Genomic DNA, 16,090 nt, shown 5'->3' with positions numbered 1-16,090 from the left:
TGTCACAGGTGGTGTCCCATGGTGCCATTCCGTGGGTGCACCCTGTCATACATCTACATTTCCACGGTACAGGCACACACAGCGGTGTTATGGGTAACATTGTTTGTAGATGCTTGCAGAACAGATGCCATACTGGGACGGACATCTGACACAGATATCCTTCGCAGGGGCCTCCCGGATATGCATATCTGCTGTCAGGGACATGTCCCACAGCTAACTGGTACATAATGCAAAGTCATACCTGTCGAGGGTAGTAGGTCACCCCTGTACAACGATAGGTGGCTGTCCACACAGCACAGGGGTGACTACCAGGGATCAGGGACAGGGTTTGTCGGTCGCCTTTCATTCAACACACACATTGCTATCGTGGTTCTGTGGGACTTCTACATTGACCACCTGTATGTGCAGGGAGTCACATCTGACTTCACAGCCCGACACGCATACACGGTCACTATATAGCATAGAACTTCACTTATTTGCCTAAGTATGAGCTTATTGTTGTGGCAGTTTGGTAGCTTATTCTGTTTCTTGGGACATTTAGGTATTTCAGTTACGGAAATAACCGATTCAGGCTACAATTACATTAAATACGGGAAATCATTATGACCTACACTCTTCGCACACTTCCCGTTTTTAATGCTTTATTTCGAACACGATGCCAATACAGGGACTGCCCTCGCAAAGTGGGACGGTTGGTGACCTTAGTCGCTACTCCTATGTCGGTGCGGCGTGCTGACATGCTGCTGTACACCTTCTCTGACTATGCACACTCACAGTACATTGCTGTACGGACACGGTATTACGTGTATCCTTTGTTCCTTGGACAGGTACATTTCGGGCTGCGTGGGTTTTATTTGCTTCTCTGTTTAGTTGGGACGGGTACTTTGTTGCATACTCTGCGGACATTTCATTCTGCACGGGCCATGGCTGCAGCCATTTCTATTCTGGGCGGACTATGGCAGACAGCACGTTAGGTTGCTCTTCGCCTGCCTGCTTAAACACGCCTACTGACGCATCCTACTTGGGCTCGCCACGCACTACGCACATGCCTGTGGTTACGGTGCACTCTCATTAATATGCATATGGCGCTACTGCGCCGGCTATGCAATGCACTGCCGGCGCAAGCCTTACGCCGGCCTTGCGCCGAGCTTCATGAATCCCGGGGCCTATCTATACTAATCACAATGTAAACAAAAATACAATATATAATATGAATCTAAACCTTAAAAAATATTTTGTATTAAATATTTATATATATAATACCTGGGTAATACAGAACAATTTGTTACATGTCCGTCCAAACTGTCCTATAAAAACTATAAGAATCTGAACAATACAATATACAATGTCCAAAATATATATATTGTCCTAAATCTGTCTATAAAAATATTATAACAAAATTGTGCCATCCATATGATGTTAATATATATAAATATAAATAAATATAAAATTTAGTATACCTATTAGTGTCTTATGGTCACAAATTAACTGTTGCATATGCCACTAAACCCAAATTCAACCCATGGCTAGCAAAGGTTTAATAGAAATAACGTAATTGAGTCCTGGTGGGGTTTTAGCATCCAATAAAACCTGCCACCAATACTCTTTGTATGATAACAGGCCCTTGAAGTCTCCCCCCCATATCAAGTTGAACACTATCAATAATAGCAAACTTGAAATAGTGCCTGTCTCCACATTTTTTAATATGTCTAAAAAGAGCATTCTTTTCATCTTTTGTCCTAATACTATATAAATGAGAATATATCCGTTTATTAAATTTCCTCTCAGTTTTTCCTATATAAAATCATGAGCATGCCATGCATTTAGCCATATATACAATCATCTTAGTGCAACATCCCCACTACTAAATTTAGACTTGTTGACTGCATCAGTGAGATAAAAAGATATATAAGAAAACTTGATTTAAGTGTCATGTTCAAAGATTCTATAAAGGATTCTAGCAAGCAAGACTAGAAGTGCAAAGGGTTAAAAAAGAAGAGCACGTATGTGCCCCCTGTGCATCCGATTATTTCAATTTATGACAAATCCATAACACAAGTATATAGACTACAAAATCACATTAGTGGTAAAAAGATTAATTACTATTTATCCTTGGAAGAACAAAAGGTCCTTACTGACCTAAGAAATGATGACAGCATTAGACTGGGGGGGGGCCCGTGCTATTGGACTGCCGGACTGCAGCCCCCCCAACTTATAAAGAAAGAAATAAAAAAAAGTAAAGAAATAAAAAGAAAATGAAAAAGATAAAAAAAAAAAAAATCGAGGACTTTCGCGTATGCGCACTAGTCCGGACTGCTGCCGAGACCTGGAGCATGCGCAGATTGTCTCAGCAGCAGTCCTGACTGGGAAGCATGAAGAATGGAGCTCCCAGAAGTCTATGCAGTTTTAAACTGCATAGACTGTCCTGAAACTCACTGGGAAAACGCGTCGGGGCCGGACTGCAAAGTCAGCAGTCTGGAGTTTGCTGCAGTCTCTTTGGAGGAAGATCTCGAGACGGGGGGGGGGCGACAGGGGAAGATCTTGCGACGGGCAGGGTCTGGTGTGGAGTTGCGCGGGTTTCGTAGATTTGGATTGTATGGTGGTTTGCTACGGAGTTGGAGTTTATGGTGGTTTTGCTACAAGATACAGGTAAGTGTGTCTCTGCCTACGAATTTACAGTAGGATGGGCTAGCTAGGTGTGTGTGTGTGTGTGTGTGTGTGTGTGTGTGTGCGTGTGTGTGATTTTGTGTGTGTGTGTCCGCACGAGTGAGTGTTGTGTGATTCTGCTTGTATACATAGCTTTTAACTACTCCAGTTTTGGTGGACGCTTTGTCCTTAGATGGCTCTAAACTGAGATCTTTCACTGGCTAAGTTGTACAAGCAAGGGAACAGGACCTCATCTATGTCAAAATAGAGTAAGTGGATCAATTGTAGTGAACAACTGGAAGCTCTCTATTTCTGTAAGAGCTGTTAAGATGTAAATTTGCATTGATTCCAGAACTAAATGTTTTGCTGTTGCTTAACTTACTATGACAGAATATAAACATTTGTTTTTCCTGCCTGTATTAGATTTACCTGATAGTAAATGATAGTAACACTAATAATTATTTCTTTTACTGTAATTTGGCATCTCTTATCATCATACTGTGCATACTGCTGATCTACCTGATAAGATTGATAGGTCAGTACCACTGAGCTCTGCTTTGGCTTTAGGCTTAATATCCAAAATCTACATGGATTTTTTTTTTCATGTAGAGCCCTTCAAGCAGTGTTTGGTTTCCGCTGCTGTTGGATGCTGCTACTGAGTAATGATACTTTGTTTTTGTTACTTGAGGGAGTTGAGCGTCAATGAGAAGTAGATGTAAGTTGTGGCAGATGATGGTAGCATTTTGTCAACATCCTGAGGACTGGTGTTCATTGTGAAAGCCTGTTTTAGTGGGAAGAACACTGCCAATGGTTTGCTGGTGTTCTGAGTACTGGCATTTGATGTAAAGGTTCATTTTAATTGAAAATTTCTCACCGAGTGTGCTTTGACAGACTTCTATGGTTTGAACTTTGCCCATTCTTGTTTATGGAGATTGTGGACCAGGGATAGACTTTCAGGTGACTGTAATAACTTTTGCAGACATCATATGTTACGGCTTTAGTTTACTTTTGCAATGTGAATACATAGACTAAACATTTTAGTTGCAAGAATAAAAGCATGAAAAACAGGCTAGGATGATAGCTTTAAAGAGATAAATGTTTTAATTGCAACAGTAAATGCATGAAAATAATAATCCCTCTGCAAAATAGCAGTTTTGGAAGTAAATATGGAGGGTTTAAAATTAAGAAATAACTGTAATAATCAGAGTTATAGATTACTTTTATTTCAGAAATGCATGTAGATTCTTTAATTTTGTCAGCTGCTCAAGTTAGCAGTACTAATATTAAAGTGTCCCTTCTTTGACAGGTTCCCAGCTGTATTGTGTGGCTATTTTATATTTTTACAACACATTTTGGGTCCATTTTTGATAAAATTGTGGTTTTTTTTGTGGCAAATTAGTGACAAATCATTAAAGACTGAAGTTAGAAAATAATGACAGACATTTGAGTTCCAGATTTCATACCATTCAGAAAATTCATACTAATGCAAGACCTATTCTATTATCTTTCTAAGTTTATAAGAGCAATATTTAAAAATTGTCCTTATTTTTGGGCCTTTGTCCCACTTCTATGTATGGCTTTGCCCAGATTTCTTGCTCTGAGATTTAGAGGTATGACAAATGTGTCAGCGTCATCTCAGTCAGCCAGAGACATTTCAAATTGTGACATATTTGTTGCGCCCCACTCCCCCATGTAGTGACTCTGGATGTGTCGAAGCAAAGCAAGGAGTAGTTATGCAGTGTAAATGTGCAGAGTACCCCCCCCCCCATCCAAGGTAGACACAAGTACTAGAGTGGCTTTTCATCTGTCCTTGATTTTTGCAGAATGGTCTGGTTTCTGTCATATTTTATGTACTGTTTTATGCTAATTACTCAAAGTGCTTGTTGCTCTGTATTTAAGTAGCAATACTTTAATGACCATCAGGTAAGCTTGGCTGAGATCATAAGATGCAAGCAAGTAAGCTTTAATAAGCATACTGTTAAAGAATTGCCAACATTGAAAGCCTTTCTGTTGTTGCCATGTAGAGAATACTTTACTTAACTAAATAATGTATAAGCCATGGGTATTGAAATGTATATGACAGTATTTGTAATAAAGGACAGGATTACATTATTTTAAGAAGCTCATTACACTTGGAGACTTCCGGTCATCTCTGCAGGCTTTACCCGTAAACTAAACAGAATGCCAATCGTGTGGTCCATAACCTGTACAGTAATCCTTTTAAGTAATGTATCTTGAGCTTATTTCTTGTTTGCTTTTCATTTTTTACTTTGATCAAGTTTTCCCCATGAAACAAGTAGATAGCTGTGAGGCAGCAGGTCTTTTTTGGGGTAAGAAACATTGTTACCAGTGGGGGCATCAGAGATTTCTACTTTCAGCATGTTACTTGGTACTTTAATAAAGCTGAATGTAAATTATAATGTAATTATAATTAGAACTGCAGTGCAAGAAGTGGTTTGAGTTGAGTGCTGCTTGTTTTTCTTATACTTGATTTGACTGGCATTCCATTAATGTATTTAAAAAGTAATTTATTTTTTCATGCCTCACAACCTTTATGTTACCATCTAGATTAAATTATGTAAGCTGTCATGCAGCCAATGCATTGAAATATTTTTATTCTTCTACATTTCATTTTGTCTTGATTGGACTCTCATAATGACGGTTTGGTGCCCAGGGCAGTGTATTTAGTTAGTTTTTGTGGTTTTGAGCATAGCTCCTCCCCTTTCTAGTTGGCCACACCCCTTCCCATTGACCCCACCCATTCAGCTGTCTCCTGCAGCCCCCCTTTGATTTGAAGTCACCAGCCACCACTGGCATTAGAATAATGAAACCCAACAAAGGGGGTGGCATTGTCTTTTTTGACAGTATGGTTTACTCTTCAAAAATATACAATTTATTACACGTCGGGAAATTATGAAATTGTACCTTTGAATGAGATTAACATTGCTTACAAAAGGAATGACTTACATATAGAAAAATTCCTGTTAGACAACAGAATCACTACAGACACTTATAATTTTATAAAAGTGGAACATCCTAAGTTAGCTTCTATAGTGGGAATCCCTAAAGTCCATAAAGATACAAAAAAACCCTCATTCAGACCTATTATTTCAGGTAGTTATTCCAAAACCTTCCCTATGGGTTCAGTTACTGATTTTCACTTGAAACATATTTACAACAAAATTCCACATATGATGAAAGATTCATGAGAATTTTTGAAGAAATATCCTACATATCTGAGAAGTAACAATTTGTTATATGTAACTATAGATGTTGTAGAACTTTTATCTTGTATCCCTAAAATTGATGGATTAGAGGCATTTGCTAACAGCATACAGAAATATGCAGATCTTGAATGGGACAAAGCATGCTTATTAATGGACATGATGTCAATTGTCCTTGAACATAATTACATTCAATTTGAGGATGAACTCTTTAGACAAACCAGGGGCATTGCTATGGGAGCAGCATGTGCTCCCATCTTCACTAACCTGGTTATGTTAGACTGGGAAGAGACTAAGGTGTTTAAGAGCCAGTTCATGCAATATATTAAATATTATTCAAGCTATTTAGATGATATATATATATTATGGGAAGGGAGTTCTGACATGTTGGACCAGTTTATAATATATCTCAGAGTAGCAACTATTTTAAATTTACTTCACATAGCAATGATTTTGGTGTACCCTACTTAGACACATGTGTTTCTAAAATGGGATCTGGGTTCAAGTCAAGAATTTACAGAAAAAACACTTTTTCCAACAGTTATTTAGAATTTTCCAGTTATCCTCCCAGGAACAGGTTTATCAACATTTACAAAGGACAGATCATACGTGCCATCCGAATGACTTCTGTATACAAAGATATGATGGAGGAAGTGGCACATATTACGACTATGTTCCAGGAAAGAGGATATGATGACAAGATGATGGCTAGGGTTAGCCAGCAGACCATTCAAGGATGGACATTTAAATATAAACCATTGTTGGGTTTATATTATGCATCAGGGCTGACTGATGATCCATCAGTACATTCCCTAGAAGATAGTCCATCATATGGGAAATATTGTGTGTTGGAATATGGACCATATATAGGTAAAGTTAAGAACATCTTGACCACTAATTGGAATATTATTGCTATTGATGAGGAATTAGTTAGTACTTTAGGGACTGGACCCAGATTTGTGTACAAGATGGGGTACAACATAAAGAAATATTTAGAGAAAAGAAATTTAAAACCAATATCTTATGATTTTTATACAAAAAATGTGGTAGTTGTAAACAGTGTAGTTATATTCTTCAGGAAAAAAGTATAATGTTGGAAAATATAAATAGTACAAAAATAATATTTAAACAAGGAAATTGTTGCACTAAGATGATTGTATATATGGCTAAATGCATGGTATGCTCAGGATTTTATATAGGAAAAACTGAGAGGAAATTTAATAAATGGATATATTCTCATTTATACAGTATTAGGACAAAAGACGAAAAGAACGCTCTTTTTAGACATATTAAAAAATGTGGAGATAGGCACTATTTCAAGTTTGCTATTACTGACAGTGTTCAACTTGATATAGGGGGGAGGCTTTCAAGGGCCTGTTATCGTACAAAGAGTATTGGTGGCAGGTTTTATTGGATGCTTCAACCCCACCAGGACTCAATGACGTTATTTCTATTAAACCTTTGCTAGCCATGAGTTGAATTTGGGTTTAGTGGCATATGCAACAGTTAATTTGTGACCATAAGACACTAATAGGTATACTAAATTTTATATTTATTTATATTTATATATATTCACATCATACTGATGGCACAATTTTGTTACAATATTTTTAGACGGGTAGATTTAGGACAATATATATATTTTGGACATTGTATATTGTATTGTTGTTCAGATTCTTATAGTTTTTATATGACAGTTTGGACGAACATGTAACAAACTGTTTTGTATTACCCAGGTATTACATATATATATATATATATATATATATATATATAAATATTTAATACAAAATAAGGTTTAGATTCATATTATATATTGTATTTTTGTTTACATTGTGATTAGTATAGATAGGTTTTGCACAATGTGTAATTTTTAGGTGTCATATACCTTTAATATGAAGCAATGTGTATTTTGAATTTTGGCACCAAAAAGTTAAGTGCCAAGAGGTTAGTTTCAACTTGTTCCGATGAAACTTGCCATTTAGCAAGTGAAAGCGCTTAACCTTTTTGGATTATTCTGTGTTTCATTTAATAAAATTACAGTTTGGCTGTGGATTTTGCTGGTTTTTGAAGACATTTGTTTCATTTGTTCCACTGGCTTTCAAAAAAAAGTTTATTTAACTGCTGAGAGTTTGGCTGTGGATATCGCTGGTTTTTGAAGGCATTTGTTTCATATGTTCCACTGGCTTTCGTATATACTTTTCAGCTGCTGAACTGCCATTTTCTTGGTGAGTTTCATCTCAAGACACTGGAACTGTCAACGTTCTATGTTTTATTCTGTTCGATATTTATATAAATGAAAACAAGCCATATTACGTTAAAAATATTATGCATTACATACAATTTTCTGTACCATCACTGTCAATCTAACTTTACATAGCTCACTCAATTCCTGCCTTCCCTTAAATCTCACTCCTCCTCCAAAACATTATCCTGCAAGTAGTATTCCCACAATTCTTATTTTTTCTATATAATTTGTTCCTACAATTTCCTAATGATCCTACTTCCAATTGTTTTATCTCCTTTACTATATTCACTACTTCAAATATGGTTTATTTAGGCTTTAATTTCCACTTTCTAGTAATTGCTTTTTTGGCAGCCACCAGAATTAAACTCAGCAAGGCCATACTATGTCTAAGTAATTCAGATACTGTATCCCAGCTAAAAATAATAATTTCATTAGTTATACCAATTTTCTCACCCAGTATTTATAACAGAGTAGTCTGTAGGGAGTTTTTAAAGACTGCCAATTTATTACACTCCCAAAATTATGTTCCCAAATAACTTTTTCTTCCCCATCACATTTTCAACATTTTGCAATCTACCCGAGTATAAATTCTTTGGAGTGTGCTTCAGGTGTAAAAATATCTATGCAAATACTTCCAAGCAAAAATCCTAAACCTTTTAGAATTTACTGCATATTTGGGAGCCATATATATACCCTCCCATTGTTTTTTTTGTTTTTGTGAATAGCTTATCCAGTCTCTACCTCCAATCCTTTCTAACATCATCTGACTGATTCCTATAGTTATCGTGCAATATTTTATATGCCCTACTAATTATCCCATTTTAAATAGCAGCTTCTGTTCTAGATTAAACTAAAAATTTTACCAGTGCTGGTCTTTCAAATAGTATTCCTCTATCTCTTTCTCTTTCCCTACAGTATACCATTCCTTGAAAGGGAAGTTGGTCTCTAATCTGCAGTCCAAATCTATTCTTGGCCTCTTCTCACACTATTACCTTTCCCTCTCTAGTTTTCTGGTCCCAAAATTTTGGTTCCTCTGCCAGTTTTCTCCAGTAAATTCCTGCCCCTACTGACCTATTCTCTGTTCCTCTAATTGCAGTAATCCCTATAAGCAGAATCTTTTTTCTCCGGTCCTGTGTTGGCTTAATTGTTAGAATACTTACTGCTAACTTTATGAATATAATATTCTGTAATGTTACTGTTATTCTCCCCAAGGATCTGTATTCTATATCCAAAATCCCACCCTCTACTTATTTCCTGAGCTTCCCTCCTGTTTCATCATCGTCCACGTGATATGTACAGGAAGCTTAACTGTGTAGCTCTAAAATATCCCTTTAAATCAAATAATTCCAAACCACCTTATTCTATTGAAATAATCAGATTATCCCACTTGACTCTTGTCCTCTTCCCCTCCCAGAGAAAACCATTCAACTCTTTATTGAGACTTCTCCTCTGGTTGATAAATGTATGACTGACCTGTGTATAAACAAAAGAGACTGAAAACATTTTCACTATCTTGCTATCATTATCCATAAACAAGAGCTTCCAGTTCCTCAGTTTTTGTATTATCTTTTGTTTAGTCTCTTCCCACATACCCTTAGCTGCCATAAAAGTCTTTTTACCTTTAGCTGTCATAAAATTCTTTTTAACCCATACTCCTAAATACTTCATTTTATCTTGTCCCACAAACATGAGTTTTGCTGAACCAATTTGTGTTTAGGTACATAGTTTACACCTACAGCCTTTGCTTTATCTTCATTAATTTTATATCCTGAAAAGACAAACTGTTTCAGAATGTTATACGACACTGAGATATCATTTTCTGGTTTAATCAGGTATAAAATAATATGATCTGCAAATAAAGCCAACATTTCTTGATTACCATACCAATTATATCTTTGAATTTCTGAGCTCCTTATTTCTTTGCCAATGGTTCTAAATATAATGCAAACAACAAAGGAGAAAGAGGATGTTCCTGCCTCGTTCCTCTGTTCAGACAGACCTTATCAGAAAAGAACCCCCCATACACTAATTTTCACTTCCAGTCCCTTATACATCCTCCTAATTAACCTTATTATTGTGTCGGGGAATGCAAAGGCTTCCATTGTCCTACTGATGAAATCCCAGCTTACGTTGTTGAATGGTTTCCCTGCATCAAGACCCACTGATAACAGTGGTACTTTCTTACATTCTGCTTCCCTCTGGATCATCATTGTTCTATTATGATTGTTTGCCTCCCCTCCACAAAACCACATTGATCCAAATCTATTCATTTTGGCCATACCTTTACCATTCTTTTAGACACTACAAACACTTTATTATCATGGCACAGAATCAAAACGGGTCTCTATGAAGCTAGATCTGATGGATCTTTACCATCCTTAGATGTTACAGTCACCATAGTTCCTTCTAGGATGTTGGTGCTTCCCCTCCTTTTAAAATGCTGTTAGATCCTTCTAGATCTTTCTTCACTTTCTTCTCTCATAGTTTCCAAACTTCCACAGGAATATCATCTATAGCTAGAGACTTTCCTATAGACTGGTTATGCATCACCATTTTATCTCATCTCATCATATTCTAATTCTTCCACAAATATTTCAGTTTGTGCTTTTTCTTAATTTTCACATGTCTCTGCTTTAAACAGATATTCATAAACTTTCCAAACTATTTCTAATATCTCAACAAGATCTACAGTTATTACAGGCTCCCAAAGCTTGGCAACTACCCTTCCTACTTTCTATTGCCTGAGGTGTTGTGCTAAAAGTTTTTGTGCTCTGGGGTTATTATGAAAAAACAGTTGTTTAACAGCAATCTTTCTAAATTCATGCACATTATCCAGGTAGTCCCTTATTTTCTCTTTATCACTCTGCAGCTGTGCCTTATTGTTCTGTCAGATTCCCACTCTTCTGCAATACTTTAACCTTTCTCAGTCCCTCTAAACAATTCTTGTTACCTCTTAACCATATCTCATTTTTTTTTATTTCTACCCTATTTTTAATTTCCACTTTAATTTTATCCCATTCCCTAGCTATATCTCCTGAAAAAAAAAACATCTCTACATACCAGATTACAGATTGCTATCATTCCCAGATGGAGGGAGTCTTGACATGCTTGCAAGGCTAAAAGCACAGCCCTCATCTGGACATTTATGTGCAAATGGGCTTTGTGTTGATGCCAGATGCCTTGAACAGTCTTCCCTCAATAATGCCCCCCCCCCCAATCTGGGAAACATCCGTGGTCACTGTGGCTTAGGGTTAGGAAGGAATAAAGCGGCAGCCTTAAGATACCAGAAGAGAATGAACCCACCACTTAAGATCCTTTTTGCATAAATCTGTTATGATTTTGTGTGTCATTGGTAGTTCTTGAATTGACCACTGCATTGAAAGTAACCACTGAAGTATTCTCATGTGAAGACGAGCTAAGGGAAGGAGGACAATTGAGGTGCCCATTTTGCCCAGTACTTGAACTAGTTTGGCAGAAGCTTGCTTCTTTCTGATAAACATTCAGAAGTGACACCCTAAGATCATCTACTCTGTCTTGTGGAAGTTTTGCTATCATATTTCTTGTGTCTATTTCTGCTTCTATGAAGACTAAGTTCTGACATGACTCTAGAGCAGATTTTACATAGCTTATTGTAATCCCTAGAGAGGAACAGAGTTGTAGTGTGGAGTCCTTCATCTGTAGCAGAAGATGCCTGGTTGGGGAGGTTATGAGCCAGTCATCCAGATATGGAAACACTTGGAACCCTTGACATCCCAGGTGAGCCACAACTACTGCCATGCATTTGGTGAGCACTATGGGGTTTGTAGTGAGACCAAAGGGCAGAGCTCAAAACTGGAAGTGACTGACTCATAGCCAGAAGCACAAGTGCCTTCTGGACCAGCTTTACATCCGTATATGGTAGTATGCATCCTAAAGGTCTATAGAGCAAATCCAATTGTCTTTTTCCAAAAAAAGGAAGTATTGACTGCAGTGTCACCACCCAGAACTTGCTCTTTTTTTACTGATTTGTTTAGATTGCTGAGATCCAAAATGGGTGTCCAGTCCCCTGTTTTCTTTGGAACAAAAAAGAATATTGAGTAAGTTTCAAATCCTCTCTAGTCTATGGGGACCTTTTTGATGACTCTTTCTTAGCAACTTTTGAATTTCTAATGTTGCTTGTTCCTTTTGACTAGGTGAAATGTGCTGGAACTATTTTGTTTTTGGGAATGGGGAAGGAAAAGGGAATGACATAACACCTGGATATTATGTTCTACATCCACCTGTTTGTTATTTTTAGCCAGGTATGAAGCTGCAGAGACAATCATCCCCCAACTGCCTCCAGAGGTGGACAATCGGGCACCTCCTCAGGAGCACTGAAAGGGCCGACCAAAGAAAGATTCTCTGGAGCCATGATTCTGCAGGCCTCCTCTGCTACAAGGGCAGCCTCTTCCATTATTGTTCCCCCCTCTGCCTCTAGGGGGAACTTTCACCCTTTGTGTCTTGGCAAGACTTTTGTGACGTTTTGAACCACATCTTTCCACTACCTCTGATGTTTGGGAAAGGGTCTGGTGGGTGCGGAAAAATGTACTCCAATGGCAAATAAGGTCTTGCCTTCCTGTTCACACCTGGTGAGCATCTCTAACTTTGGGCCCAAAGTGAGAGGAGCCATCAAAACGGGTGTTAATGAAAGAAGACTTGAAGGGCTTCGAGAAATCACATAGGTGCATCCAGTCCTGCCTCATAAGTGGCATGCCTGAACCTGCTGCCCTACTCTTTCCATCTGCTACATATCAGATGAGTCTCATGGAAGAGTTTACAACTGACTTTAGGGTGGCGACCTGAGAGATTACCTTGTCTGCAACTGCATCAGCTACAGCTCCTGGAGGGAGTCTGACAACTCCTTTTTCATATCCCTCTGTAGTCTAGTAAAAGGAGTTAAGTAATTCAGTGACTGTAAGGTGACTGTCGCTGATGAAACGACACACTTCCCGTATCTATCGATGGTCCAAGAATCTTAATTAGGGGGATGGATAGTCGAACTGGTCTGAGATCGTTTCTTTTTACTGACCTCCTCCATGACCATGGCATCAACTGCAACACTTTTGTAAGGAAAGGCTTATCCAAAGGGACAGGAATATATTTATTTAGCCTCCTAGGAGTAGTTTATATAGAGTCTGGGTCTCTCAAGCCTTCTGAGAAATAAGCTCATCGGAAGGAGGGATCACCCAAGAGGTGGAAGGGTGAGACCTGAAAGCCTTCAGGTATACCAACTCTTCAGCTGAAGGGGTTGTGGACTGCCAGTCAGCTCTCTGTTTTAACATTTCCAGAACGTCTCCAAAGGAGACATCTTCAGGAGGTGACTGAGGGGACCCTTCTGCATCATCAGGGTCGATATCAGATGTGGCTGGCTTTTCTGGAGAGTCCAGATGCTTCCTTTTGCAAGTCTTCATCCGAGGGACTTCCTCAGTGGGGTAATCTGGCAAAGTTTCAGAAGAGGGTGTGTCCCTTCCTGTGCATCTTGGGGCCTGTGGTTTCTGCGGTCCTGTGGAAGGGGTACATAAGTAGACAAAGTCACCAGCCTAGAAGTGGAAGGAAGATCCTAGAGAGACTGTCTGAGACTAGGATGTAGTCATTACCCTCCACATGACTTCAAAGGCACCCTGACCTTAACCTGAAGAAATCCTCAGATCTGACAAAAGCGTATTCGGAGCCAAGGAAATCTCCGGTGCAGAGGACAGACACTCTGAGGCAGAAGCAGGATCTGAACTCACCCGCACTGAAGCTCCAAGAGACAGGGTTGGATCCGGTGAGATCCAAACCCGTTCTCCAGGTCTGACTGGGGAGCTTCCTGGAGGGACCACATCTTTCGCGGAGTGGCAAACGAGATCTGAGGGATTAGAGAACTGCATTATGGGTAAGGTAGAATGCCCATGAGCTTTGCTGAAGTCCTCAAGCTTTTGAAAAAGGCAGAGATGGATCAGATCTGACCCACAAGTGAGAATAAAGGCAAGATTGACAACATCTATCAAAAACCTCAGATTTACAAATGGCTTTAGTTTTTATCCAAATACTATAGAGTTGTCTATGTAAATCCAAGGTGTGAAGAGTCTTCTCACTAGCACACTGCAGAAAAGGGAAAATAGGGGCAAATGAATAGACTGATTAAGAGATGACTCATTAACCACCATGGGCATAAAAGAAGGAATAGTACAATGAGTCTCCCTGTCCTTATGAAAAACAAAAAAAGGAGGAACAGCCATAAGAGTCTGCATCTCAGACTTCCATCTGGCTGAGGTGAGGGCCAAAAGAAAAAAAGTCTTCCAAGAACAGTGCTGTAAGGAAGCTGAAGCTGCAGGCTGAAAAGGAGCCTGAGTCAATTTTTCCAAGACAGAATTAAGGCCCCAGGAAGGAGGAATCGGCTTCCTGGGAGGCCTAATATGAAGGACATCTTTAGAAAAGGAAGAGTCAAAGGCACACAAGTAGAAAAGGTTGAAAGGTGAGCTGTAAAAGAAGAGTATGCAAGCCCAGCATTGAGCAATTCACACAAGTGAGAGAGAACCACAGGAACTTCCACAGAAAGTGGATACAGGTTACGAGCAAAACACCAAAAGTACAGTTTTGTACCTACCATAAATGTAGATGTTCGAGGGCTATTACAGCTGCAGTAATCACATATGGGTTTTCAGCCGGCAGGCGGTCCCTCGGTCGTCCGAATTCCAAAGTCTTGGTCCGGCGTCGGTTGTTGTCGCGTACTCTTCTGACGTCAGGAAGGCTAGAGTATAAAAGACACAGTCGACGCCATCTTCTTCAGTCTTTCTTGCCCCAGATGTCAGGTGCCCCCAAAAGGAAGGCTATACATAAATAAGTCTAATACACAGAAGTAAGCAAATAAAACATAGCAGGATAACCCAGTCAGTAGGTATGAATAGTTATTCAGACCCCAAGGTCTTACCAAGTGGGGAAGGAGGGTGGGAAACCTGTACTGCAGCTGTAATAGCCCTCGAACATCTACATTTATGGTAGGTACAAAACTGTACTATGTTCATCGTGCATTACAGCTGCAGTAATCACATATGGGTAGAATCCCAAAGCTATGCATAGGGTGGTAGGTACTATACGGAACTGGGTTGAGCTAGAATGCCCTGCAAAACTGCAGTAGCAAAGCCTGCTCTTGTTCTGGAGTATAAAGGCAGATGGTAGTGTTTTGTGAAGGTATGCACAGAACTCCAAGTGGCTGCCTCCAAGATATCTTTAGTAGGCACTCCTCTGAGGAAGGCTGTAGAGGTGGCTGTGGCCCTAGTGGAGTGTGGTCTGATACCAGTAGGGACAAGCTTTCCATGATAGGAATAACAAAAACGTATGCAGTGACCAATCCACTTGGAAATGGTCTGTTTAGTAACAGGTTTCCCTTGACTCCCCCCAGCATGGGAAACTAGGAGTTGATCTGATTTTCTGAAGGATTTGGTTCTGTCCAAGTAGTAGCGTAGCTGCCTATGGATGTCTAAAGAATGAAGCAGCCTTTCCCCTTTGTTTTGAGGGTTGGGATAGAAGGTAGGGAGGTGTATGGCCTGGTTTAAGGCTACCCTAGATACCACTTTAGGCATAAAGGAAGGGTTGGTACGAAGGGAAACCCTGTCCTGATGGAATATGAGGAATGGCTGCACCGCCATGAGGGCCTGTAACTCAGATACTCTACGAGCTGAAGTGATGGCCAGGAGAAAAGCTGTTTTCCAGGACAAATATTGTAATTCTGTTGAAGCAGCTGGTTCAAAGGGAGGTAATGTCAATTTTTCCAGTACATAGTTAAGGTCCCAAGCTGGTACTGGCTGTTTCCTTGGAGGTCTTATGTTCTTAGCCCCTCTGAGGAACTGTCGTAGGAGTGGGTGCGAGAATAAAGGGGGATCCATGTTGAATTCTGCAGAGATTGCTGAGGCATGTATTTTGATTGAGGAAAATGAAAGTCCATTGCTCAAAAGTTCAGCTAGGTACTGTA

General features: G+C 39.3%; 1 protein-coding gene across 1 annotated transcript in view; it reads right to left on the bottom strand.

The window, feature by feature from the left end:
* The window catches only part of LOC122803382 (interferon-induced GTP-binding protein Mx3-like), a 1,250,224-nt gene that overhangs the window by 901,283 nt on the left and 332,851 nt on the right, over window positions 1–16,090 (bottom strand). The window contains exons 3-4 of the mRNA XM_044072962.1: window positions 12,417–12,460; window positions 1,604–1,631 (exon numbers count right to left, since the gene is read on the bottom strand). Of these exons, the coding sequence (XP_043928897.1) occupies window positions 1,604–1,631; window positions 12,417–12,460 (72 nt within the window). The remainder of the gene's footprint in view (window positions 1–1,603; window positions 1,632–12,416; window positions 12,461–16,090) is intronic.

This window comes from Protopterus annectens, chromosome 5.part1, assembly GCF_019279795.1.
Source record: "Protopterus annectens isolate FY-2018-M chromosome 5.part1, PAN1.0, whole genome shotgun sequence".
Taxonomy (NCBI): Eukaryota; Metazoa; Chordata; order Ceratodontiformes; family Protopteridae; genus Protopterus; species Protopterus annectens.
The sequence above is the reverse complement of the archived record's forward strand: the minus strand, read 5'-3'. Positions and strand labels throughout refer to the sequence as shown.